Below are 25,947 nucleotides of genomic sequence, written 5' to 3'. Positions count from 1 at the left end.
CTTCTACCGTTAGCTTTTCTTTTTTATCAGCCTGACTTTTGTTAGTTTTGTTAGTTTGTTTGTGTGGCCCGTAGGAACAGGCAGATACCCGGGGAGTAAGAGTACCAAGCAGCCAGTCGGGTACCCGGGACCAACTTAGATTGTCGGGTATCATGACGGGTATTTTCTGTAATACTATTATAAGGAGAATAATCGGGTAAAGAGTACGGATGTGCGCACCAGTGCATTGTTGCCAGACTATCGTACTCAAGAGCCGCATATTTACCGGTTTCTGCCCCATAACTATTGCCAAGAAGCACCAATAATTAACCATTTTAAGGATAACCATATAGGAATGCAGTTATTTGGGTGATGAAAGCCATTTTTGGATTATAAATCATCAAACATAAGAGGCAGAGTACGACAATCTGGCAACATTGTACAGTAACCTTGTAACGGCTCCCACTTAAATTATGTTCTTTATTCTTGAAAAAAAATGATGTAACTTAAGTGGAATAAGATATAAATAACCTTAGGAAAATGATCTTTATTCCTGGTGTTAATATGCTATCCACTAGTAGGTACATACACACTGTACAGCCAGTTAAGTCTCACACGATCGCTACCCGTCCCTACTTATTAGAGGCACACACTCTCGGCAGTGTCCCGGGTGTCTCGGCCTCCCGGGTAAGCATCGCGCTGACATACTCACCCCGACACCCTCTCAGTAATCGTCTCAACTTTGGTCCAGGATCACCGCGCGCTGGCGGCTATTTGTTTCTAATGGATATCGGGTATATACCGGGTACTGGTCCCAGGTATCTCAGGTAGGCCAGGTCGGGTACCCGTACCGCGATTACCCAAAATCCCATACTTTGCCCATCCCTACCGTCCACACACTGGCCCTCCCTCCCCCGCCACCCGCACACTCACCCTGGGCGCCAGGCTCCTCCTCCGCGAGAAACACTGCCAAGGCCCTTCAGGTCACAGCTGCCCCTTTTGGATCTTTCTCCGCTTGATCTTGATGTCACAGGTGACTCGCCCCGTCAGGCCTTTGTAACGGCAGCTCCTGTGAAAAGAAACAAAACCTACTACAGAACAGACACAATCCTGCGTACATGGGACAAAATACTGTTCCCTACATTCTGTACGCTAAATTCTTTCCCAGAACTCTTTCACTGCTTCCATCACTCGTCCATTCGTGCCTCCACTCAGCAACTCGATCTTCCACTCCTCCCAGCAAACACGTCCACTCCACGTCCCATCTCGTCACAAACCCCTGCGTCATCCTCGTTCTCTCTGCCACACTTGACACACTCCAGCACGACATGCGCCACACCCTGCCACACCCCTCACACAGAGAGAGATCTGCTGTACCCATGGGCGCCCGCACGTGGGGGCAAGAGGGGGCACTTGCCCCCACAGAGTTATATACATGGAGGGTTCCCAGAGCCTGGATTTTGAAGCAACTGGCGGCCATCTTAGGCTAAGGTGACGGATGGCGAGACAGAGAGAAATTTATTATCACATAGTTATGTCTGCTATTGCTATTATCAAGTTACCAGCGCCTCGGCGATCCTGTCAGATAGACTTGTTATTTTCTTGTCCATTTTTTACCCACTGATTATTGTTACATTGGTACATGTCATATTCCATCTGAATCGGAAAAATGTGCTGAATTTGAAACTGTAAACGAAAATTTAATGCAATAAAAAGTACATGAATGACAAGGAGTTGAAACAAAAAAGGTGAACAAAAATGTTTATACACTACCATATTGATTGATTGATAGTTTATTGTTGCAAGTAAAACAACAAAGGAGAAGGGAGGAGCATGCCATCCCAACCCCCAGGCAGTACAGAGTGTGATTATACAACTAAGGATACATGTGTAAGTAGCACCAGGAAACTAAAAAGATACAATGGTAGGGGACAAGTGCTAAAAAAATAAAGGCCTTGATTTAGTCAAGGGAGCAGACATAAGGGACTGTACATATGGACTACAATCTAGAGGCAAATGCAGGATACTCACTGAGCACAGCTGAAAGAACATTATTGTTAATGAACCAGCCCACCAGCCCAGGCAGGTCCCAGTGGCCCTGTGGGCGGTAGGCACTAATAGCAGAACATTGCAGGACATAGTGTTTGAGCGTGTGACCCCCTGGCCTGGCACACAAGCGGCAAGGTACAGGGTCAGCCCCACTGACCTCCCAGTAATATCTATAGCCCAGCCTCAGCCGCATCACCACCAGATCATAGGATGCACTAAGCCTACCATAAGTGTGGGTGCAGATACTTGATACCTGGGCATAGTGAAGGCTGGAGGGACTACCATCCTGACACCTCAAGGCAAGCTGATTGGTAACAGACTCACTAACAAGGGATCTAAGTCTATTCTTAACATAATTATAGGTGTATTCAACACCTGGGCGTACATTGAGATCATCAGAGGCAGCACGAGCAAGTCTGTCTGCCTTTTCATTATGGGGCAGCCCAACATGTGAGGGCACCCAGATGAAGTGTGCAGTAGCACCACAGCGCTCCAGCAGGCTAAGGGCACTAAGGCACTTATTGACTATATCACAGTCAGAAGGGGAGGAGGACAGAAGACCATACAAGGCACATTGACTATCAACAAACAGGTACACATCTTTCCCGAGAGCTACAGTGATATGGAGGGCTTCATATATGGCATAGAGTTCTGCCCTTGTGGAAGACAGATGATCAGGAAGCCTCTTAGAAACCTCAGTGTCAGTGTATTCAGAGGGGGTGGCATAGTCCCTAATAAATAATCCACAACCAGTCTTGGTGCCATTGACAGATCCATCACAAAACACATGGACAGCCTGGGTGCAGGGATATGCAGACAATTTGGTTAGAAAATGGTCCTGCAGGACTTGAGGAAGCCAAGAATCTTTAGGTTTATCTAATTTTTCTATATCAACACTGACTCTATGAGGTTTCCAAGAGGGATAACAAGGGCTGCTAATGAGGGCAAGACACGGTTCAAGGACACCAAGGTCAGATAAGAGCTTGTGGAGTTTTCTAAGGTACGATTTGGCTGGAATGTTAGGGGTGGGCTGAAAGTTACCAAGAGCCTGCCTAAGCTGAGTGTCCCCGTGACAAATCATGCGGCAGACTGTGCGGCAAGTAATTTCCTGAATTCTGCAGACAACACTGGGCAGTTCCAACTCAGCTCGGAGGACTTCAAGCTTTGCCGTCCTGGGACAACCCAGAATAATCCGCATTGCCTCATTTTGTATGAGCTCCAAGGGCTTCAGTTGAGAGGGGCTACAACGCACCAGAACTGGTGCAGCATAATCAATCAAAGACCGAATGACAGAGAGATAGAACATCCTAAGAATGGGAATTCCTGCTCCAAGACCCCTGTTTGCTAATACACGTAACGGGGCAAGGCGAGGTAGACAGAGATTGCGTACATAGTCAACGCAATGGGTATACTTCTTAAAACTAAGTTGCACTCCTAAATACTTATAACATTGTACTCGGCCTAAGGCGACGACAGTATTAAAGCTCGGTGAACGACATATTTTGAGACTTGTCTGATATTTAGTTTTTGAGGCATTGACGATCAGACCCATATGTATACAAAGGTCCTCAAGGTGCTGCAGGGCTGTGGTCAGGGTTCCAGGGGAATCACACTGAATGAGGATGTCGTCGGCATAAAGGACAATTTCAGTGCCCCGAGGAAAGGAGTGCCGGGCAATCTTATCCATAAGGATATTGAATAACATGGGGCTGAGGACTCCACCTTGAGGGGTGCCTAGGTCAAAGGACTCATCAGTTGATACTGCACCCTGGAACCATACCCTAGCCCGTCTGTTGTACAAATACTCCCTGATCCACCTTAAAGTCTCCCTTTCACACCTTTCGTGATGAGTTCCTCCATGATAACATCTTTATTGGCCCTATCAAAGGCACCCTTGAGGTCTATAAAAGCTCTGCAGGTGACAGTGTCATTACTCAAACATTCAACAAAACAATTGGCAGTGGAGCGACCCTTCATAAACCCATGGAGATTAGGGGACATCAAGTCACCCACCTTATAAATGAGTCGTTGCAGGATGACCCTTTCCATTGGCTTGCATAAACAACTGGTGAGAGAAATTGGACGAAAAGTGCCGTCACCCTTAGGGATGGGAACAATGAGAGCAGATTTCCATGAAGGAGGCAAAACACTGGAGGAATACGACATGTTAAAGAGATCAAGAATGGGGTTATCAGGCAGGGCAAGGAGAGGGTAAAGGACGTCATAGGGTAAACCATCCTGACCAGGGGCCGTCGACGTGCCAGGCCGAAGAGCGCGGAGGAGCTCATCCAAAGTAAGAGGAACACACGTGTCGTCTACCAGGGCCACATTATGATGTACAAGGGCCATGCGCCGCAGCTGATGGCTGGCAAGAGCATCTCGATGGGCGGCAGGCAGCCCAGCCACAGCAGAGGCATTCGTCCACGGTCCATGTTTGTAATAAAGTCTGTGCCCTCCCAGCAAGATCAGGATCCCTAACGGGATGGTTAGGTTTGCCCCTGACCCTGTGGACATGGAGCCAAATCCTCTGCAGTGTCTGAGTCTTACGCAGCCGCCCCAAGAAGTCACCCCAGTATCGCTGCCGAGCCTGTTGACGAAGGTCAGTGAGGTGTCGAGCAACGGACACCATTGCATCCCTGGCATCATAGTCGGTGGGGTCACGCTGCCATCGCCGCTGATAGGTGGCAAGAGTTTGCTGGCAAGAAAGTATGACAGGATCCTTAGCATAAGAGGAGGAGCAATGAGTGACGGCACATACCCTAGGAGCCCTATAAGATGGGGACACAAAGCCTTCAATAACTGCAACAAGGCCCTGATACAAGGAATTAACATCAGAGAAGGTAGCCTTGGCAACAGTGTACCAAGACTCAACACATGAAGCAAGCCTTGGCACTCGGGCAGCAGGAACAGTAAGCCTCTTTCTGGGTGTAATAGGCACAAAAGACCAAGGGAGAGTAATTTCCAGAGCAAAGTGGTCGCTGAGTAAAGTAGGCAACAAGCAAGTCTCAATAGAGCACGGGGGCATGTTGGACAGGGCTACATAGTCTAACCTGCCACCTTGAGTGTGTGTAGGGACACTGTCACCTGTGAGCGTTACAGTATCTGTGGCGTCAAGAAAAGCTTTCCAACGAATCCCATTTACATTGGTGGTCAAATGACTGCCTAGGTCCTTATGACGAGCATTGAGATCCCCCATTAGCAATGATTTTTCTTCCAAGAAGCAGCCTGGGAGGTTGTCAGCACGAAAGGCACAAGCATGAACATACAAATTTATACAATACAGGGGACCATTAGGAACATGCAGACACACAATTAGAAACTCCACACCCCCCGTAACCCCCATCTCATGAAAAGTAACAGGAAGTCCATGTTTGACATATGTTGTTAACCCCCTACTGCTACCATCTCCAGGTCCTAGAGAGTGATTCACATAACCTCTCATCTGTGGCACCTCGGGCCCGACCTCTTGTAGGGCAATGACGTCGGGTTTCTGCGTTATAACATAGGAGTGGAGATCAGTGAACCGGGCACGCAGCCCGTTAATGTTCCAGGTCAGGAAGCGATAGGTCGTGCAGGCCATTACGAGGTCAAGGAGATATCCAGGGGCTGCTGCTGAGTGCCATCCATTCTTGCAAGGATGGCCTGCATGGTAGTATGTATGCCCGCTACCGAAGTCTCCAGTGAATCCAGCCGAGAGTAGACTGCGGTCAGGCCAGAGTCACCCACAATCTGGGCACCGCTGCCGGAGGTGCGCGAAGCTACATGGGTTCCCGTAGCCTGCACAGGAGGAACTGAGCTGAGAGGAGTACTGGCTGTTGCCTGAGGCTGGGGATCGGCCGCCGGCGAGAGCGGCAGAGAAGAGGACCCTCCAGCGTCAGCAGTCACAGGAGCCGGGCCAGGAGGAGGACATGGAGCAGGGGGAACAGGGCATAGCTGGGCACGATAACAGAAAACCTTATTCCCGATAACCGATAACTGATAATGAAAAACCTTAACGGTGATAACCGATATTCGTTAAATGGAGACACAAATATAGGCGATAACCGATAACCGATACCCGATATAAATCCACAATTCCGATACTAGCTTGCGATAAGTCCGATAGGCGAAAACGATACTATATTGATATTTCAAATAAAAAACATAGATGAATTCAAATTTTCATTATCCGTATTTTAGAAAACTTACAAAACCTGAAAACCACACGTTGACACGTACATATGGACGGTAATACTAGAAACGCTTGAACCGGTGTTGTGTTATTTGGCGTCCCCACCGTCAAAAGCTCGCGCTTTTGTTTACAGACACTGGTCGCTCGTGAACTGCGCATGCTCAGACCAGCAAGCGTAGACCTGTACAGTCTCACAAAGCTTTAAACCGTAATTAAGAGTTGCTGGAAGGCTGAATCAGACATACAGTACCACTACCACCATCCTCGCTGTTTCTAGAACGACACTCGATCTGTACGAGTTGTATTTATATGTACAGAGTGTCGTTCTAGAAACAGCGAGGATGGTGGTGATCTATGTTTAATTCAGCTTTCCAGCAACTTTAAATGTGTTAAAAAGCTTTGTGAGACTGTACAGGTCTACACTTACTGGTCGGAGCATGCGCAGTTCACGAGAGACCAGTGTTTGTAAACAAAAGCGCCAGCTTTTGACGATGGGTCACCAAATAACACAACACCGGGTGCCTTCAATACCATGACATGCTCACAAACGAATATGGAATATCAAATTTGAGGCAATGAATAATCATTCTGGGGGCAAAGTTAAATGATTTTTCTCTTTAATATATTCCTTTTTGAGTAACATAAAAAAACAACCTAGTATTTTAATTTTGATGATCTAAGTATGAAATCTCTTCACCGAAGATATTTCATGTTCCGAAGTTTTTTCATACAACACCGGGCCACGCATGCGCAGTAGGGAGACAACGTTTTTTTTTTTCTGAGGCAGAAAAAAGTAGCGATTATCGCTAGTTTGCTTACAAAAGTAACGAAGATACCGATATATATTTAAATAAGTAGCGGATGGCCGATAACACGACTTTGTTATCAGCGATAAAGTATCGAGATAACTTATCGCGATAACGCCCAGCTATGGAACAGGGCGAGCTTCCACAGCAGCGAGGCGCACAGAAACTTGAGCCAGGACAACTGAGAGGTTGGCTATTTCCTTTTGTAGGGAAAGCAGAATACTAGTAGAGAGGTCAGCAGCAGAAGCGGAGACTAGTGGACCCCCAGCGGGGACTGCAGGGGCAGGTGAGGACTCACTGACAGTGCCAGCGGAGGGTTGTCGAGGTCCAGAGCTTGGTAAAGGAGTTTCCCAGGCATTATGGGCAGGGGGCGGTGCAGGGCGGTAGGCTGCAGGGGGGAGCTGAGGACTTGTCGGAAAAGCAGAGTTTATGGTGGGGAGGCCTCAATAGGCGAAATTTGGCAAGAATTTCCAACAAATCGATGTAAATTTCCCAAAACCAACATTATAACCTCCTAGCCGGGACTCTTTGACCCCCATATTAAGTATCCTATCCTAACCTAATCCTTAACATAACATAACATAGCCCATAACTTAACCTCGCCCTTAACTTAACCTGACCTGAAAGAGGGAATAAGGGTAAAAATAAGATTCAAGGACTTACCTTTGACCGGGGCTATTTTGCTCCATTACGTTGAAATGGCAAGGCGATGCAGGCTTGTAGCAGTAGTAGGAGGAGTTGGCCCTACATTTTTCCTTCCCCTGTCATTATTAATGAATCTCAGGTGTCGCAACTTGGTGTGAACATGGCCTAACCTGGGGAAATATGTCGATGCAAATGTGATTGGTATCCTATATTTTGTGAAAAATGAGTGTGCGATCATGGGTGTCGGAGCGCTGCTGGAGGATGGCTTGGCGATGAGGAAAAGCTTTTTTTTTTTTTTTTTACAGAAGAGGAGTCCATTCAAGGGCATAAAAAAGTAACAAATGTTAGTAAAAAAATCCCGATACTCACTGCTCCTAACAAGAGTTAGAAGAGTGGCCGAAAGATAGATCAATTTCGGGAGGAGAGGTGTCCTGATACCCTCCTCTTGAAAAAGTTCAAGTCGTAGGCAGGAGGAAATACAGATGAAGGAAGATTGTTCCAGAGTTTACTAGCGTGAGGGATGAAAGAGTGTAGATGCTGGTTAACTCTTGCGTAAGGGATTTGGACAGTAAAGGGATGAGCATGAGTAGAAAGTCTTGTGTGGCGAGGCCGCGGGAGGGGGGGAGGCATGCAGTTAGTAAGTTCGGAAGAGCAGTCAGCATGAAAATATCGATAGAAGATAGAAAGAGAGGCAACATGGCGGCGAAATTTAAGAGGTAGAAGACTATTAGTAAGAGGAGGAGAGCTGATGAGACGAAGAGCCTTAGACTCCACTCTGTCCAAGAGAGCTGTACGTGTGAGTGGAGCCCCCCACACGTGAGATGCATACTCCATACGAGCTGTCGACCTTTATGGAATTTCTGATTTACTAGCGCGAATTTTGCGTTTTCCTTCGATATGTAGATACAGAAAGCGTTAATTTTCCCATACATGTCAACAGAACGATCTTACAACATATAATAGCGAAGAAATCTGAGGGACATAGATGCCCAGGCTCAATGGCCATGTTTCCGGTTCTGGGAAGAGCTTAGAAATGCATTGTGCCACGTACCAATGATAACGTAGTGCACATATTACGTCCTATAAATCGCTAGTTGACTGGATATTGGAGAGATATCTCAAATTCTTCTCATCTCACGGGGAGAAGCCACCATTAGCTCGTGACGTCATCAGGCTGAAGCGGAGTACAGCAGACGTCAGTACCAGTGTTGTGTCCATTGTTTTTTATCAGCTATGGCCACTCCAGCTCCAAACTGCGCCCAACAGGTATGTTATAGGTGCTTACAGAACACCTTAAGAATGTTGGAAATATGTTATATTATTGAAATGGGAGTGAAATCAACCGATTCGCCTCTGCTCTGCAGAAAATAGTTGAGTTCGCGATTAAAAGTTAGTTCGAGGGGGAACTTAAGAGAATAATCAAGGTTGAATTTATATTGGTATTATGGAAACTTACCTAGCCTAACTTAGAGAAAACAATGGCTCTGGAACGTCAGAGAGAGAGAGAGAGAGAGAGAGAGAGAGAGAGAGAGAGAGAGAGAGAGAGAGAGAGAGAGAGAGAGAGAATCAACGCCTGAAGATGAATAAGAAGAAAACGAATGCAGACCAATATTTTATAATCAGAGGACATGACAGTAGAGAGAATAGTTGAGTTCACGATGAAAAGTTAGTACGACGGGGAAATAAAGAAAATTACTGCAGGATTCACTGGCACAGACAGAAATATCTTACATGGAGTACTTTTGTCCGTATATATATATATATATATATATATATATATATATATATATATATATATATATATATATATATATATATATATATATATATATATATATATATATATATACATTGGCACGAATCACCAACGACTGCGGGTTACGGCTCCAGGCATTGCTGGCCACTACAAACATACACCACAACACAAAATATCGAAGTAACACAACGTTGGCGGCCTGCCGACTGCATCGTGACGTCCCGACCAACCAGCACCCGTTTCCAGGTCACGTGATTTTTCCTCAACTTTAATCCATATTTTGTACCACATTTACTATTTTACAGGAAGAAAAAATAGTAACATAGCTGAATTGTGGGCCTATTTTATCCGTACAGACAGAATTATAAATAAATATGTTGACTGGAAACATGTCCATTCTGCCCGAGGCTCAATTTTGCCAATGACAGAGGCCTACATTTTTCCTTCCCCCGTCATAATTAATGAATCTCAGGTGTCGCAACTTGGTGTGAACATGCCCTAAGTATTCACCTGTGGAAATATGTTGATGTAAATGTGATTGGTATCCTATTTTCTGAGAAAAATGAATGTGCGATCATGGGTGTCGGAGCGCTGCTGGAGGATGGCTTGGCGACAAGGAAAAGCTGCCGAACTTTGTGTAATTTCTTATTTAATAAGTCAAATTTTGACATGGTCTTTGTCATCATAATAAAGAATGGTGATCATGCTAGCTCTAGACGCCATATCAGTCGAAAAGAAGCCCACATACACGAGCTTGAGCTAAGATAACAAAGGCATGTGGATGCCCAACACACCGGACCAAGTGCGGCTGAAGAAGCAAGACGCCAGCAACTTCCAAAACAGCGGTGGACCACCACGACTGTACACTTACACTTAAGTACACTTAAGTACATAACGCAGTCCAGTCTAGGAGACTCTATGCTGCGCTCACTTGGTGATACTCGATATATGTTGACTGTGGGTTGGCTGTCCATGGCGGCGGCTTGGAGGGGTCATATTTAAATGCTTGCTTATTCCAGTGATTATCTAAGCGATTTTTGAAAGAATTCATTGATACGGCCTCGGCAACCTCAGCTGGGAGATCATTCCATATGGGTACTGTTCGGTAATAAAAAGTGTTCCGCTGCACTCCATAAACACCGTCCACAGGGCGATGTAGGTAGAGTTGTCTTGAATGACGACGACTAGGTCTGCCCAGGGGTTTGAAGGATGCTGGGAGTAACTCCTTTTTGTATTGATTGAAGTGTTTCCACAGTTCTATCATGTCCCCTCTACAGCGTCTGTATTTCAATGTTGGCATGTCCAGGAGTTTAAGTCGTTCTGGGTAGTCGAGGTGCTGGAGACCATCCACTTGTTGGGTAGCTCTTTTTTGGACTTGTTCAATTTTGTCTGCCAAACTCTTATATCTCGGTGACCATACTGCTTGTGCATACTCCAGGTGGCTTCGGACAAAAGCTGGGTAGAGGAGTTTGAACATATCTGGACTCAAGTATGAGAACACCCGTCGGATAAGACCCATCATGGAGTTGGCAGTTTTGATTTGGTTGAGGATGTGTTGCTCAAATTTCAGAGTTGAGTCACCTAGTACACCCAGGTCTTTCTCCTCATCAACATGTTCAAGTACCTCTCCGCATATTTGGTACTGATGTGCATATAAGGGGGCTCCCGTGGTCCCGTGGTAGAGTCTCGGCCTTGCGCTTCGGCGGGTTGCTAGAGCGTGAGTTCGAGACCTATCCCCGTTGTTGGGCCTCCTTGAACTATCAATCAATCAATCTTGTTAATCACACTCTGTCCTGCCTGGGGGTTGGGATGGCATGTTCCTCCCTTCTCCCTTGTTGTTTACCTGCAACAATAAACTATCAATCAATCAATCAATTATCAATCAATCAATCAGTTTCATGGTGCTCCCTACACATGTACTAATAGTTGTATAATCACACACTGTCCTGCCTGGGGGTTGGGATGGCATGTTCCTCCCTTCTCCCTTGTTGTTTACCTGCAACAATAAACTATCAATCAATCAATCAATTATCAATCAATCAGTTTCATGGTGCTCCCTACACATGTACTAATAGTTGTATAATCACACACTGTCCTGCCTGGGGGTTGGGATGGCATGTTCCTCCCTTCTCCCTTGTTGTTTACCTGCAACAATAAACTATCAATCAATCAATCAACTATCAATCAATCAGTAAGTCTGTGGCCGATACAAAGGCCTGGCTGGGGAGAAATCTCCAGCCACTGTGACATCAGTATCAAGATCAAGCTCAATACAGGATCGCATCAGGAAGGCCGCCCTGTAGGCAAGACTTCCGACATCCAACTCAACTGAGCTGAGCGGCGGCCGCGGGACACTGAATTACCTGCCGCACGCCGGGGACACGCAGGCAGGGTGAGTGCAGGGCAGGGCGCGGCAGGGGAGGCTGGTAGGGTCGGGGTCCGCGGCCTGGCAGTCAACATTTGGATCACACTCGTGGCTGTGTCTTCTGCGTGACACGGGCGATCTGGTGATGGCCGAGGCCGACCTGCCGTGCCTGTGTTTTAAAATGGTGTTTGAAGTGTGCCTCCCTGCATGCTGACTTACGCAACTGTTCTACTCAAAAATGCCCCCAACATTAATGTCTTGTTCAGCTCGCAAGGGTGTCAGGCAGCTCACCTGGGCCACTCACCTGCCAGGGTGCAAGGGTGTCAGGCAGCTCACCTGGGCCACTCACCTGCCAGGGTGCAAGGGTGTCAGGCAGCTCACCTGGGCCACTCACCTGCCAGGGTGCAAGGGTGTCAGGCAGCTCACCTGGGCCACTCACCTGCCAGGGTGCAAGGGTGTCAGGCAGCTCACCTGGGCCACTCACCTGCCAGGGTGCAAGGGTGTCAGGCAGGGTAAAGATTCGTATTAGGTCTGTGCTAGTATCTCATAATCTGCTTTATGAAACATCAGTATCTCTTCATATATCTTTTCTACAAACCTTCAACAGTCATGGGAACGCTTTGAAAATCCAATTCAAGGGCTTTTTTCTTACTCTTGAAAATAGGGGATAATGTTTACGAAAGCGCGTCGCCTCCTCTGGCGGCAGCCGCGGCGACTCTGCAGCCAAGAGTCGTAAATAGCAAGAGAGGGTTTAGGGTGGGGAGCATATTTAAACTCCAACCGAACTTACGACCTAAACTGGGCTGCGCCCCCTTCTAACCAGGGGGGCTACGCCACCCCCCTGGGCCCCCCCCCCACATGTATATGTGACTTATTTCAGCAAGGAGGTATTTCTCCCAACACCGGCTGCAGCGTCGCCGCGGCCGCTGCCAGAGGAGGCAACGCGCTTTCGTAAACATTATTCCCTATTTTCAAGAGTAAAAAAAAAGTCCTTGAATTGGATTTTCAAAGCGTTTCTATGACTGTTGAAGGTTTGTAGAAAAGATATATGAAGAGATACTGATGTTTCATAAGGTAGGTAATGAGATACTGGCACGGACCTAAAACGAATCTTAACCTCAGGCAGCTCACCTGGGCCACTCACCTGCCAGGGTGCAAGGGTGTCAGGCAGCTCACCTGGGCCACTCACCTGCCAGGGTGCAAGGGTGTCAGGCGGTGTTATCATCACCACCAAGCCGGGTCTTTGTGTTAAGCATAGGCCTGACCTCGACACAGACTGCAAAATCACCTGGGTCCAGTTACAAACCTTCAACTGTAAATCTCTTCTTATTGCTGCTTTGTACAGACCTCCTTCTACTAATACAGACTACTTACACAACCTTCAAATTTCTCTTTCACGCATACAGGCAGACAAACACATCTGGATCACGGGTGATTTCAACCTCCCTGACAATGACTGGACTGCAATTTCCCCATTTGACCCTCCTGATGCTGACGCCCCCAACCCCATTATTCCCCACACAAACACGCCAACTACACGACACATTCATTGACATCATAAATACATTTTCACTCTCACAAACAGTACTCCAGCCAACACGAACACATACTGTAACGCGCCCCGCTGGCCACGGTGGCCCTTTGACCACAGCACACACACTCAACCTTTTTCTCACCAACAACATTCTTAACATAACAAACACTCAGGTTGTTCCAGGACTTAGTGAGCATGACATACTCATCGTTGACGCTGACCTCCGACCGATTAGACATAAACAGAGACCCAGACAGATTTTCCTTTTTTCAATGGCTGACTTAGACATGATCAAACAAGATCTAAATGCTTTCAGCACTGACATTTTTGCGACTGACCCAAACACAAGACCTCCTTCCACCAACTGGAACAACCTGAAACACACCATACACACCTCAATGAACAGACACATACTACCACAAAAAACACTTTCTAGCAGGTACACACTCCCCTGGTTTTCCAGGGATCTACGCAGACAACATCGCAAGAAACAAAGACTCTACAGACGCGCGCAGACATACAACACAACAGATAATTGGACCGCCTACAAAAACCACCAAAAGACATTTGCCAAAAACATAAAAGTAGCGGAACGCAAACACATAGCAACTTATCTCGCAGACAACATAAGAAATAGCAAAAGAAACTTTTTTCGCGTTCTTTAAGACGCGCAAACATGACACTAACACGATTACATCACTAAAAGACAACACTAACACATTAGTAACCAGCCCACAGCACAAAGCACAAATACTCAACACACAGTTCCAATCAGTATACACACAAGAACACAACCTGACACCAAACATGCCACACAGCCCCTTCCCCCCCATAGCCCCCTTGACATCATGACTAACGGAATACAGAAATTACTGGAAGGACTCGACACAACTAAATCCACTGGCCCCGACAACATTTCCGCCTTCATCCTTAAATCCTTTGCCTCCATCCTTGCCCCCATCCCTCAAGCCATATTCACCCAGTCTCTATCGTATCGGGACACCTCTCCTCCCGAAATTGACCTCTACTTTTGGACACTCCTTTGACCTCTATTCAGGAGCAGTGAGTAGCGGGCTTTTTTTATATATATTTTTCTTTGCGCCTTTGAGCTGTCTCCTGGCCCACTCACCTGCCAGGGTGCAAGGGTGTCAGGCAGCTCACCTGGGCCACTCACCTGCCAGGGTGCAAGGGTGTCAGGCAGCTCACCTGGGCCACTCACCTGCCAGGGTGCAAGGGTGTCAGGCAGCTCACCTGGCCCACTCACCTGCCAGGGTGCAAGGGTGTCAGGCAGCTCACCTGGGCCACTCACCTGCCAGGGTGCAAGGGTGTCAGGCAGCTCACCTGGGCCACTCACCTGCCAGGGTGCAAGGGTGTCAGGCAGCTCACCTGGGCCGCTCACCTGCCAGGGTGCAAGGGTGTTAGGCAGCTCACCTGGGCCGCTCACCTGCCAGGGTGCAAGGGTGTCAGGCAGCTCACCTGGGCCGCTCACCTGCCAAGGTGCAAGGGTGTTAGGCAGCTCACCTGGGCCACTCACCTGCCAGGGTGCAAGGGTGTCAGGCAGCTCACCTGGGCCGCTCACCTGCCAGGGTGCAAGGGTGTCAGGCAGCTCACCCGGGCCACTCACCTGCCAGGGTGCAAGGGTGTTGCCTTCAGCTTCGTTCCTCTGTTTTTAAGATCTTACAATAAGTGTGCTTCCTAGTTGTTGGGGTTATGCAACACAAGGTTAGATTATTATGAAGTTTATTCACATTCTGTTGGTAATGGTAGCAAGCTTACTGAAGTTAAGTAACAATGTTATTGACAACTCATTATTCTGTTGGTAATGTTGGCAAGCTTACTGAAGTTAAGTAACAATATTATTGACAACTCATTATTCTGTTGGTAATGTTAGCAAGCTTACTGAAGTTAAGTAACAATGTTATTGACAACTCATTATTCTGTTGGTAATGGTAGCAAGCTTACTGAAGTTAAGTAACAATGTTATTGACAACTCATTATTCTGTTGGTAATGTTAGCAAGCTTACTGAAGTTAAGTAACAATGTTATTGACAACTCATTATTCTGTTGGTAATGGTAGCAAGCTTACTGAAGTTAAGTAACAATGTTATTGACAACTCATTATTCTGTTGGTAATGGTAGCAAGTTTACTGAAGTTAAGTAACAATGTTATTGACAACTCATTATTCTGTTGGTAATGTTAGCAAGCTTACTGAAGTTAAGTAACAATGTTATTGACAACTCATTATTCTGTTGGTAATGGTAGCAAGCTTACTGAAGCTAAGTAACAATGTTATTGACAACTCATTATTCTGTTGGTAATGGTAGCAAGCTTACTGAAGTTAAGTAACAATGTTATTGACAACTCATTATTCTGTTGGTAATGGTAGCAAGCTTACTGAAGTTAAGTAACAATGTTATTGACAACTCATTATTCTGTTGGTAATGGTAGCAAGCTTACTGAAGTTAAGTAACAATGCTGATTACAACTCATCTTGGTCTTGGTCTTGATTCGGGAGGTAGTTGTCCCTTTCGGATCCAACTTCAGCCTTTGTAACGGCTTACTCCCTCAGGGCCAACACCCTGAAAATCCAATAAATAAAATATAACCATTTGAAAGAGCCTTTAGAGGCACAGATGGGGACATCTACACGAGTCCACCCTTTCCGGTGCGCACTGCCCAGGCTCTCTCTAGGAATTCCTTAACCCCCTCTATTGTTCTTCTGGTCACTGTCTGCAGTGTACTCAGACCTAGCAAGAATTCAATCACCCTTCCTACATTCCCTCTAGCATCCTATTCCATACTTCTGTTCCTATTTCCTGTGTTATTATTTCTACCAAACTCTGCCTCTCCCTATTATACCTTGAACACTAGTAGCATATGTTCTACTGTCTCGTCAACCCCCCCTTCACACATGCGGCATACCTTGCCTCCCCCATTTGCCCACCTATATGTCCTACTACTCACCTCTAAGGATTTAGTCCTGGCCTTGAGGAGCAACACCCCCCCAGGCTACCATCGTAGAAGGCTTCACACTTGGGTTTGGCCTTCAACTTGTACCATTCTAGAGAACTCTTTGCCCCCACCCTTTGGCTCCAGTCTACCCTGCCCCTCTCCTGAACTCTGCCATTCACTCTACGCTTCACTTCCTTCTCCTCCCCCCCTAGCATCATCTCCGAGAGTGTGAAGCCCTCCAGCTCACATCTCTTCTCCCAGCGTATGCTAGACTTGTTCCACTTCGTCCCCTGTCCCGCCCACTCATATACCTTGCGCGCCCACCTGTTCTCACTCATCTTTCTTAGCCTGACTTTGTACCCTAAAACTGCTTTACCTATTCTTTCCTCAAAGGTGCTCCAGCCTACTTCCCCTCCTCAAGACTGCATCTACCCGCATACCTATTGGCACCCAGAGCCAGCCTGCCTGCTCTGTTCTGTACTACCTCCAGCTTATCTAGCTCTTTGACTGTCCACCTCATGCATTCTAGGCCATACATGAGGCCTGGCACTGCCATGCCCTTCCATATCCCCCTAACTACCTCATACCTGTCAGCTCTACATCTAGCCACGCTTCCTAGCCTTCCTACCCACTGATTTGGCCTAGAAATTCTATTCTGTTTGGTCCTATCAGTCCCATTCTCGTCGACTATGATTCCTAGGTACTTGTATGAGCTCGTACGGCCTATGTTCATCTCTCCTAGCGCCCAGGTCCTACGACTTGAACTCTTTCAAGAGGAGGGTATCAGGAAACTTCTCCTCCCAAAATTGACCTCTCTTTTTGGCCACTCCTTTGACTTCTATTCAGGAGCAGTAAGTAGCGGGCTTTCTCTTTAATATTTTCTTTACGCACTTGAACTGTCTCCTTTGCTGTAAGAAAAAAAAATCCTCCAATATTTTCCTGGTAGATTCCAAGTACACCTCCCCTAAGTCAACTGGCTGAGTCACCCCCCCTATCTCCTCCCAGAAGTGTTTGCCTTCCCTGTTTATTTCTTCTGCCCCTTTCACTACTCTGTTTCCCACTACTATTTCTTCTAAGTTGGCCTGTTCCCTATTTTCCTCCCCCCTCAAGAAGGCATACCAGTCTCTCCCTTCTCCCTGAGCTCCTCTACTGTCTCCCTCTCAGTCTCTGCCCTCGCCTTCCTGATGAGTCGCTTTACCTCCCTTTGCTTGTTCCTATACTGCTGCCGCGTGTTTTCATATTCTACTCTCCCTGCATCACCAGTCATTTCCTTCCTTAATCTCATGGTTTTCTTCTTCAGCTCCTTTCTCTCTTTCCTTGCCTTTTCGACATCTTCGTTCCACCACCTCTTTCCCTGTTTTCTACCCCTTCCTATCTCTAGTATTCTTAACCTCCTCTTGGGTCTCTTTTTTTATTTTTTTATTTTATTTTATTTATTTTTTACGTCGTGGCCTATTGCACCGGTAGGCTTCTTCCCGGTGGATCCTGATGGTCGGCCCAATGCAAATCCTGTCGGTCGTTTCATCCACACTACCATCCGCTCCGTTAGGTCTCTTCTAATGGCCTCCCAGTCACCCCCTCTCATGTTCCAGCGGCAGTCCTGTTTCCCCCCTCCTCCCTCTGGCCCTGGCTAACACAATTTAAGACCATCATATTGTGGTCACTCACTATATCTATGAGCCCCTCCTCGTCTATCCACATATCCCTAACCATCCTCCTAGCCTTCTCGTTTACAAGGATATAATCTATAGCTGACTCCCTTCCCCTTTCTGCCCAGGTTACCCTTCCCTCCGCTATGGTTAAATTTAATATTTCTGAGTCATACTCCTCCACAAACTCTAATAACAATGTCCCATTTCTGTTTATCTCCTCTCCTAGGATACCGATATGTCCATTCATGTCTCCCATGACAATTACTTGCTCCTGTCTATTTTCTGCTATTACCCTCCCTACCCTCTCATACTTCCTTTCGTTCTCTACCCTTGCACCCGTCCCTTCCACTGTCATGTAGCACACTACTGTGATTAGGTGCTCCATCCTAGCCTTGTCCCTGTACCCTATTCTCACTGCTAGAATATCCTCGCTTGCCTCGCTGTTACCCACATCTAGTTCCTCAAAAGTTAAGCCCGAGTTACGTTTTATAAATAAACCTACTCCCCCACCTTTCCTTGGGTTTTTACTCCTTCCCTTGGCTCTAAAATTGTAGTCCCCTGACCTGACTTCTAGTCTTTCCCTCAGCTGGGTCTCGGTGACCCCCACCACATGCAAGTCCCACTCCCTCAATTCCTTAGTCATGTCCTCTAACTTCCCTACTCCCCATCCCCTAACATTTAGGCATCCCAGATGCCTCCCATGCTCCCTTGCCTCCCTCCCTTCTGTCCCTGCCCTACACCGCTATGGTTTTGTTCCCCTTAGGCTTGCCCTTACCCCTACCTAGGTCTAGTTTACCTGCCGGAGACCCTCCACTGCACCCTCCAGCAAGTTGCTGAATCTGTCCACCATTTACCACGCAAGGGCATACTCATCACAGAACATGTCCTAAAAATATATACCTATATAGTGCACTGGCCATAGCTAACAAAAAGAACTACCCTAATCAGGTTTCAATGATGTATATTTACACAAGAAATGTCTCCCTACCACCGATATGCGTTGACAGGGATGATCATGGGGACAAGGCAGTCGTGTGGGATCAAGACACCAAGAGGGTGATCATGAATCCACATGAACAAAGGGGTATACAAAAGACACTGGGAATTTCTCCCTCTCTACCATGGATAGGTGTTCACTGAGTTGATCATGGGGGTAAGACATTCTTGGGGTTAAGATACCAAGGGGTGATCATCATCCACACAACCAAAGGAATATTTACATACTCTAACAACACACAACAAGAGGGGCATCAGCTCTCGTCAGTAGGGAACCTGGGTGGATGAGAGGTGGAGTCGGTGTCAATGTAACTCTGACAAGTAACATTAATATATTGTATTGAGATAACACACTAACGAGCTTTGTCCTTAGGAGCTAACTTCACTGCGACATCCATCTGGGGCTCCCTAAGGTGGCCTCGCAGAATGGCCTGACCGTGCGGCAAAATTTTTTATCATGTTATCGATTTCACCCACGAGTGTTCTTTTTTCCTGGCATTGTTATATATTGTTGGTTTTGGAAGAGATTATTTTGCCTTATGAAAGAAAAGAATATCAAGAAATGCAAATAAATAGTAAAGTTTACCGACTCTGAAGAAAACAATTTCTAGGGACGACAGTCGCGCTCACAGGCTGCCTGCTGAGAGGCAACTAAACCACGGGCAATTATCACTTCAAATCCAACGGCACGAGAGTTGACAATTAGTTTATTTTATAGGTCTTGCTTAGATCTTTGACGCACACAAAGAGTGACGTGATTCTGAAAGATACTTTATTTTTTGTCAAATTTTTTAAAGCTTTTGACGCGATTCGAGTCAAAAGCTGGTGCAGACGATTCCGTTTTGCCGCGAATCGTGTCGTGGTGCGTGAAAGGGTTAAACATTTGTTCCAGAATTCTTGGATGTGGCATTTAATTTCTTCCCTTCCGTTTATGTTTTCAAATAATAGTTCACTAAGAATATTCTCTGTATGGATGGCTAAATAAATCACATTTGTTTCTGGTTTCTTGATAAAAACTGCACTATAATAATAAATGTTGTGGGTCTTCTATTTCAGCCCTGCATTCCTTACAAGCTGTGTCACCATTATGGAAACTGTTTCTATCATTGAGGGCAACCATGTTGGCTCCACACCTGAAAAATGTCACTGATGACGGCTGGTTATCGCAACACTTGTCTTCCTGAATCTCTGTCTTACAAGTTCTGTACAGGGCAGCGCTACTTTTATTTAGAAGTTCTTCTCTCCAGTTCTTGGAGTCCCATTCCTTCACTATAGATTATATTTTTCTTTACTTAATATTTTCATATTTAATTTACTAGGACCTGCTTCTCTTGACGTTTGACATAATTCTTGCACCCACTTATCATTTTAAAATTTATTGCCATTTCCAGCAGCGAGCCTTCCTTGTTTAGCTAATAATTTATAAATGTCATTTTTTATTTTCCAGTTCTATCTTTCATGGCAGTACTTCCGCCCGTCGTTGAAGGTTAAGCCGTCATCTGCATAAAAAAGTGTGCCTGTATAAAAGTTCTCATCCCTGAACCCAATCTGTCTCGTTAAGTTTCTCAGTTATTGAATATGTAATCAGTTTGAACGGTGTCGTTGATACTGTCCATCCTTGCTTTATGCCGCTGGTTATTTCCACTTCTTCCTGAGCTTCATCTCCTCGTTTAATACTGGTTTTATCCTGTGAGTATACTTGGACAGTAATATCTGTAATTCCTGGATGTATATGAAAGTTCGTCATAGTTCCAATAAGTTTTTCTCTTTTAATAAAATCATATGCTTTGCTAAAATCTCTTGCTGTAACTATGAGTGGTTTTCTCTGCTTAAAGCTGCTCAGCACACAGTATTTCAGTACAAGTAGGTTATCTTCAGTTCTGCTTCCAGCTGTGAATCTTTTCATTCTTTCTTCTCTTCCTTTCCTCTATCTCTTGTTTTATTTCTTCTGTTATCCACAATGGTTCTCTCACCTCTTGGTCCTTCTCTGTGTTTATTTTCACGGCTCTTAACATGTTTTGCTCAATTGGCTTCTTCATTTCCTCTTCCATTACAGTGATGCTTGATGTGTTTATATCTGTGTCTGCATTCCCTCTGGAAACGTTTGTTTGGTGTCTTCGGCTAATTTGATAAATTCTTTAGTACCACGTGTTTAAATTTTGTGGTGTTTATATTAAGTTTAGTTCTTAAGGTTACAGTAATTAGGTTATGGTCGGATAGGTCCAAAATGTCTTTGTCACCATCAGTGCTGACACCCTTGACGGGGGCACTGCTGGCCACACAGTAGTCAATTACACTTTTTCTGCCTCTTGCTGTCCATGTATACGCTCCCTCACATTCTGTCATGGCATTTAGCATTGTTAAATCATAACTATTCATCCACTCCAAAATAATGTCACCATTTTTATCTAATGGTTGTTCTCCCAGAAAACCCACATGCCCATTCAGATCTCCCAACCTTATCAATTGTTTTGTTTTCTTCCACCGTCAACTCCTCTTCTGTAAGTTTCTTTACTGCTCTGTTTCTCTCGTCATTTACCGACATACAGAATAATATTAGCTCCATGGTTTGTCCCAACATACCAGCAGTCACGTGCATGAAGTCCGGTGTTTCACAGGTTTTGTCTGTTTCCTTCATACAGAATCATTAATCCTCCCCTTTTCTGTCATTTAGCTCCCCAAAACTGTCCACCTTGTTTAATCCTTGTGTCAATACATATTGATCAGACTTCTGTGACACACACTATATCCAAATCATTTTCTATTATATTCTCCACCTCTACTAATTTAGATTTACTAATCCCTTGTATATTAATCAGCTGTATATTGTATTTACTAATTATGTTTTCTCTTTTTGATTAAATGTGCCATTTGTGTTTTCCTCTTTTCCCTATTCAAGCTGCACACTGCTTTCCTCTCATGAGTTTGCCGTCCCTGATGTGCCATTTGTGTTTTCTCTTTCCCTATTCAAGCTGCACACTGCTTTCCTCTCATGAGTTTGCCGTGCCCTGATGTGCCATTTGTGTTCCTTGTGCTTTTCCCTATTCAAGCTGCACACTGCTTTCCTCTCATGAGTTTGCCGTCCCTGATGTGCCAGCCCAGCTCTCCACTATTTCTCTTTCAAGTAACTTTTCATACAAAATCTTAGGTTCCTCCTTTCTTTCTGAGTCATGTCCTTCACCACTGCTACTTTCTTGGTCCATTCTTTTCTTGTGTGTTTGAGATTTCTTGCATTCTTTAACACTTTCCATTTCACGTCCTCATCTTCCATCACCAGCAGGGTCGGCCTGTTGGCGGCCCTGTCTCTCTGCCCAGCCTGATCACCTGTTTAATTAATGGTTTCTTCCACCTTCATTTCCTCAAATGCCTCACAACACTTTCTCTCATCCACTTCTTTATTTGCTTGATCTGTTTCTCCCTCACTTTCTTCCAAATTGTATATTGTTAAATTATTCCTCCTTTTTCTTTTTCTAGTCTGTCAGGCCATCAAGCCCCTCAACACCACCACCACCACCACCACCACCACCAGCGTCATGGAGGCTGCAGGGAGGGGCAGCAGGATGGCAGGACGGAGACAGGTGGTGAAGAACATGAACACTGGCGGCAGCCCTGAGGAGTGTCCAGTGTGCCTGACAGGCTATGATGGCACCGTGCAGCGGCCGCGCACCCTGCCCTGTGGCCACACTGTCTGCACGCTGTGCATAGACCAGCTGGAGGAGCAGGGCCGTGTTGCCTGCCCAGAGTGCCGCGTCAGCCACGCCGTGCCCGAGGGAGAACAGTTCCCTGTCTGCTATGCTGTTGAGGCCCTCATAAGAATGTTGAGAGACGCTGAGGAGGCAGCAGCAGCAGCAGCAGCAGCCTTGCCGCCACCCAGTGCCGGGGAAGCAGCAGCCTCGCCACCACCCAGTGCCGGGGAAGGAGCACCACCAGGGGCGGCTGGCAAGAAGGAGGCGGCGGGTCTCTCCAAGAAAATGCGTTCCTTCCTGCAGGAACAGGAGGCCACAGTTGTGGCCGCCATCACCGCCTGCCGGGAGGCTCAGTCGCAGCTGGACCAGTACCAGACGACCCTGGCAGGCTGGGGCAAGCAGCAGCAGCAGCTGGAGGACAGGCTCCTGGGACTGGTGGACCAGAGCAGGAGTGCCAGGGAGCTCCTGCAGCAGGAAGAGTCCCGTGTGGCGGCCAAGGAGGAGGAGCTGAAGAAGGAGGAGCAGGGGCTGCAGGCCATGCTGGAGACGTTGCGCACCCTTGCAACAGAGCAAGAAGCAGGCGCGGCGATGCCTGAAGTGTTTCGTTGGACTGGCGAGGCAGAGCAGGCGGTGGAGGAGTGCCGAGAAGGTTTTCCTGATGCCAGCACCGTCACCACCGCCAGGAAGGTGAGAGAGGCATCTAGTGCAGCCCTGGAGGCTGGCCAGGCTGTCCAGGCAGCTCTGGAAACACTTACTACAGAGGAGCCCAGGCCCCAGGCAGACCCAGACTCCACAGTCATGGACAGACTGCACCTCATCTGTACATGGAGATTGACGGCCGAGGACCTCCGCAGCCTGACGCAGCCCGCCAGGCGCCTGCTGGAGGCTGGCCGGGTGTTTGCTGTCCACCAGGCGGAAGGTCAGCGCCGACACGCAAGAATAAGCCTTGAAGCCGGCCAGCTGTGCCTCCACGCCCTGAAGGACCATCCCCCGCCACTGGGCGCGGCAACCCTGCAGGTGAGCGAGGTTGTGCCGCCCTCCCCCCCCTGCACGGTGTTCCTGGACCTGTCCTGGCCGGGCAGCGCGCCGCGGCGGGTACAAATCCGTCTGAGCCCCGACACCCCTCGAGGCAGACAGTTGTTACTGTTGTGCACGGGGCAGCGCGGCCCCTCCTACGTTAACACCAGGTTGTATGGAGTAGGGAGAAAGGCGGAGGCGGGAGAGTTTGTGAAGGGCGGGGACTATGAGAGTAACGATGGGGAAGGGTCATCCGTCCTGCTGCCTGGCCTTGGTGAGGGTGAGTACCGAAAGTCAGGCCGGGCGGGGGATGTGTGTGGGCTGGAGTGGACTGACCGTACCCGGGGTGAGTGTGGTCATTTTGGCATCTTCACCAGAGACTGTAAGGATGGTGGTGGGACGTCTCTTGTCTTCGGTGAGGTGGTGGACGGACTGCACGTGGTGGCCGAGGCAGCCCAACACAGGGACATTAAGGAGGTGACTGTGGCGGACTGTGGCGTGGTGTTGTGAGGGTAATGGCCACCACCACAGCAAGGTTATGGAGGTGACTGTGGTGTGGTGTTGTGAGGGTAATGGCCACCACCACCACCACCACAGCAAGGTTATGGAGGTGACTGTGGCGTGGTGTTGTGAGGGTAATGGCCACCACCACCACCACCACCACCACAGCAAGGTTATGGAGGTGACTGTGGTGTGGTGTTGTGAGGGTAATGGACACCACCACCACCACCACCACAGCAAGGTTATGGAGGTGACTGTGGTGTGGTGTTGTGAGGGTAATGGCCACCACCACCACCACCACCACAGCAAGGTTATGGAGGTGACTGTGGTGGTTCTTTATTTTTTGTAACATCCAGGGTGATGATTTGTGCATTACATGAACACTTGATAATATAATCTCTTATTTCTTGCTGCATTCCTGTAACATCCAGGGTGATGATTTGTGCATTACATAAACACTTGATAATATAATCTCTTATTTCTTGCTGCATTCCTGTAACATCCAGGGTGATATTTTGTGCATTACATAAACACTTGATAATATAATCTCTTATTTCTTGCTGCATTCCTGTAACATCCAGGGTGATATTTTGTGCATTACATAAACACTTGATAATATAATCTCTTATTTCTTGCTGCATTCCTGTAACATCCAGGGTGATGATTTGTGCATTACATGAACACTTGATAATATAATCTCTTATTTCTTGCTGCATTCCTGTAACATCCAGGGTGATGATTTGTGCATTACATAAACACTTGATAATATAATCTCTTATTTCTTGCTGCATTCCTGTAACATCCAGGGTGATATTTTGTGCATTACATAAACACTTGATAATATAATCTCTTATTTCTTGCTGCATTCCTGTAACATCCGGGGTGATATTTTGTGCATTACATAAACACTAGTTGATATATAATGTTTCAATTTCCTGCTGCATTTTTGTAACATCCGTATTATGTGCATTACATGAACACTTGATATAATCTCTTATTTTTCGCTGCATTCTTGTAACATCCGGGGCGATACTCTGCGTGATGTTTTGTGCATTACATAAATACTGGATGTAATGTGATAGTTTCTTGGGGCATCCTTGTAACATGTTTTGTGCATTACATAAATACTGGATGTAATGTGATAGTTTCTTGGGGCATCCTTGTAACATGTTTTGTGCATTACATAAATACTGGATGTAATGTGATAGTTTCTTGGGGCATCCTTGTAACATGTTTTGTGCATTACATAAATACTGGATGTAATGTGATAGTTTCTTGGGACATCCTTGTAACATGTTTTGTGCATTACATAAATACTGGATGTAATGTGATAGTTTCTTGGGGCATCCTTGTAACATGTTTTGTGCATTACATAAATACTGGATGTAATGTGATAGTTTCTTGGGGCATCCTTGTAACATGTTTTGTGCATTACATAAATACTGGATGTAATGTGATAGTTTCTTGGGGCATCCTTGTAACATGTTTTGTGCATTACATAAATACTGGATGTAATGTGATAGTTTCTTGGGGCATCCTTGTAACATGTTTTGTGCATTACATAAATACTGGATGTAATGTGTTAGTTTCTTGGGACATCCTTGTAACATGTTTTGTGCATTACATAAATACTGGATGTAATGTGATAGTTTCTTGGGGCATCCTTGTAACATGTTTTGTGCATTACATAAATACTGGATGTAATGTGATAGTTTCTTGGGACATCCTTGTAACATGTTTTGTGCATTACATAAATACTGGATGTAATGTGATAGTTTCTTGGGGCATCCTTGTAACATGTTTTGTGCATTACATAAATATACTTGATACAAAGTCT

General features: G+C 46.4%; 3 protein-coding genes across 17 annotated transcripts in view; all 3 read left to right on the top strand.

Moving 5' to 3' along the window:
* Positions 1 to 25,944, top strand: part of LOC127009806 (uncharacterized) — a 161,584-nt gene extending 135,640 nt beyond the window's left edge. Inside the window, exon 3 of the mRNA XM_050883168.1 lies at positions 24,154 to 25,944. The gene's annotated coding sequence lies outside the window, so the exon portion shown is untranslated. The remainder of the gene's footprint in view (positions 1 to 24,153) is intronic.
* The window catches only part of LOC127009802 (uncharacterized), a 77,082-nt gene extending 51,138 nt beyond the window's left edge, over positions 1 to 25,944 (top strand). Inside the window, exon 3 of the mRNA XM_050883163.1 lies at positions 24,087 to 25,944. The gene's annotated coding sequence lies outside the window, so the exon portion shown is untranslated. The remainder of the gene's footprint in view (positions 1 to 24,086) is intronic.
* LOC127009801 (uncharacterized) lies at positions 11,636 to 25,944 on the top strand. Of its 15 annotated transcripts, none has more exons than XR_007762386.1 (4): positions 11,636 to 11,798; positions 22,381 to 24,153; positions 24,220 to 24,291; positions 24,430 to 25,944. XR_007762386.1 is itself a non-coding variant. In XM_050883160.1 (3 exons), exon 2 carries the CDS (start codon positions 22,440 to 22,442, stop codon positions 24,117 to 24,119), a length of 1,680 nt encoding a protein of 559 aa, XP_050739117.1. In that variant the 5' UTR covers positions 11,636 to 11,798; positions 22,381 to 22,439; the 3' UTR covers positions 24,120 to 24,153; positions 24,430 to 25,944. The 15 variants fall into 15 exon arrangements, 6 of the variants coding, with proteins under 6 accessions (XP_050739117.1, XP_050739116.1, XP_050739115.1 ...); XR_007762385.1 differs by having other exon boundaries at positions 24,361 to 25,944; XR_007762384.1 differs by lacking the exon at positions 24,220 to 24,291 and adding an exon at positions 24,292 to 24,360 and having other exon boundaries at positions 22,381 to 24,219.
* Positions 25,945 to 25,947: the final 3 nt, after the last annotated feature.

The sequence above is a fragment of the Eriocheir sinensis genome, chromosome 42 (genome assembly GCF_024679095.1).
Source record: "Eriocheir sinensis breed Jianghai 21 chromosome 42, ASM2467909v1, whole genome shotgun sequence".
NCBI classification, from domain to species: domain Eukaryota; kingdom Metazoa; phylum Arthropoda; class Malacostraca; order Decapoda; family Varunidae; genus Eriocheir; species Eriocheir sinensis.
This window is presented reverse-complemented; position numbering and strand designations above follow the sequence as displayed.

Bases quoted from the DNA above. Each gene is read 5' to 3' on its own strand.
- LOC127009801 (XM_050883160.1), top strand. From the start codon at position 22,440: ATGGAGGCTGCAGGGAGGGGCAGCAGGATGGCAGGACGGAGACAGGTG.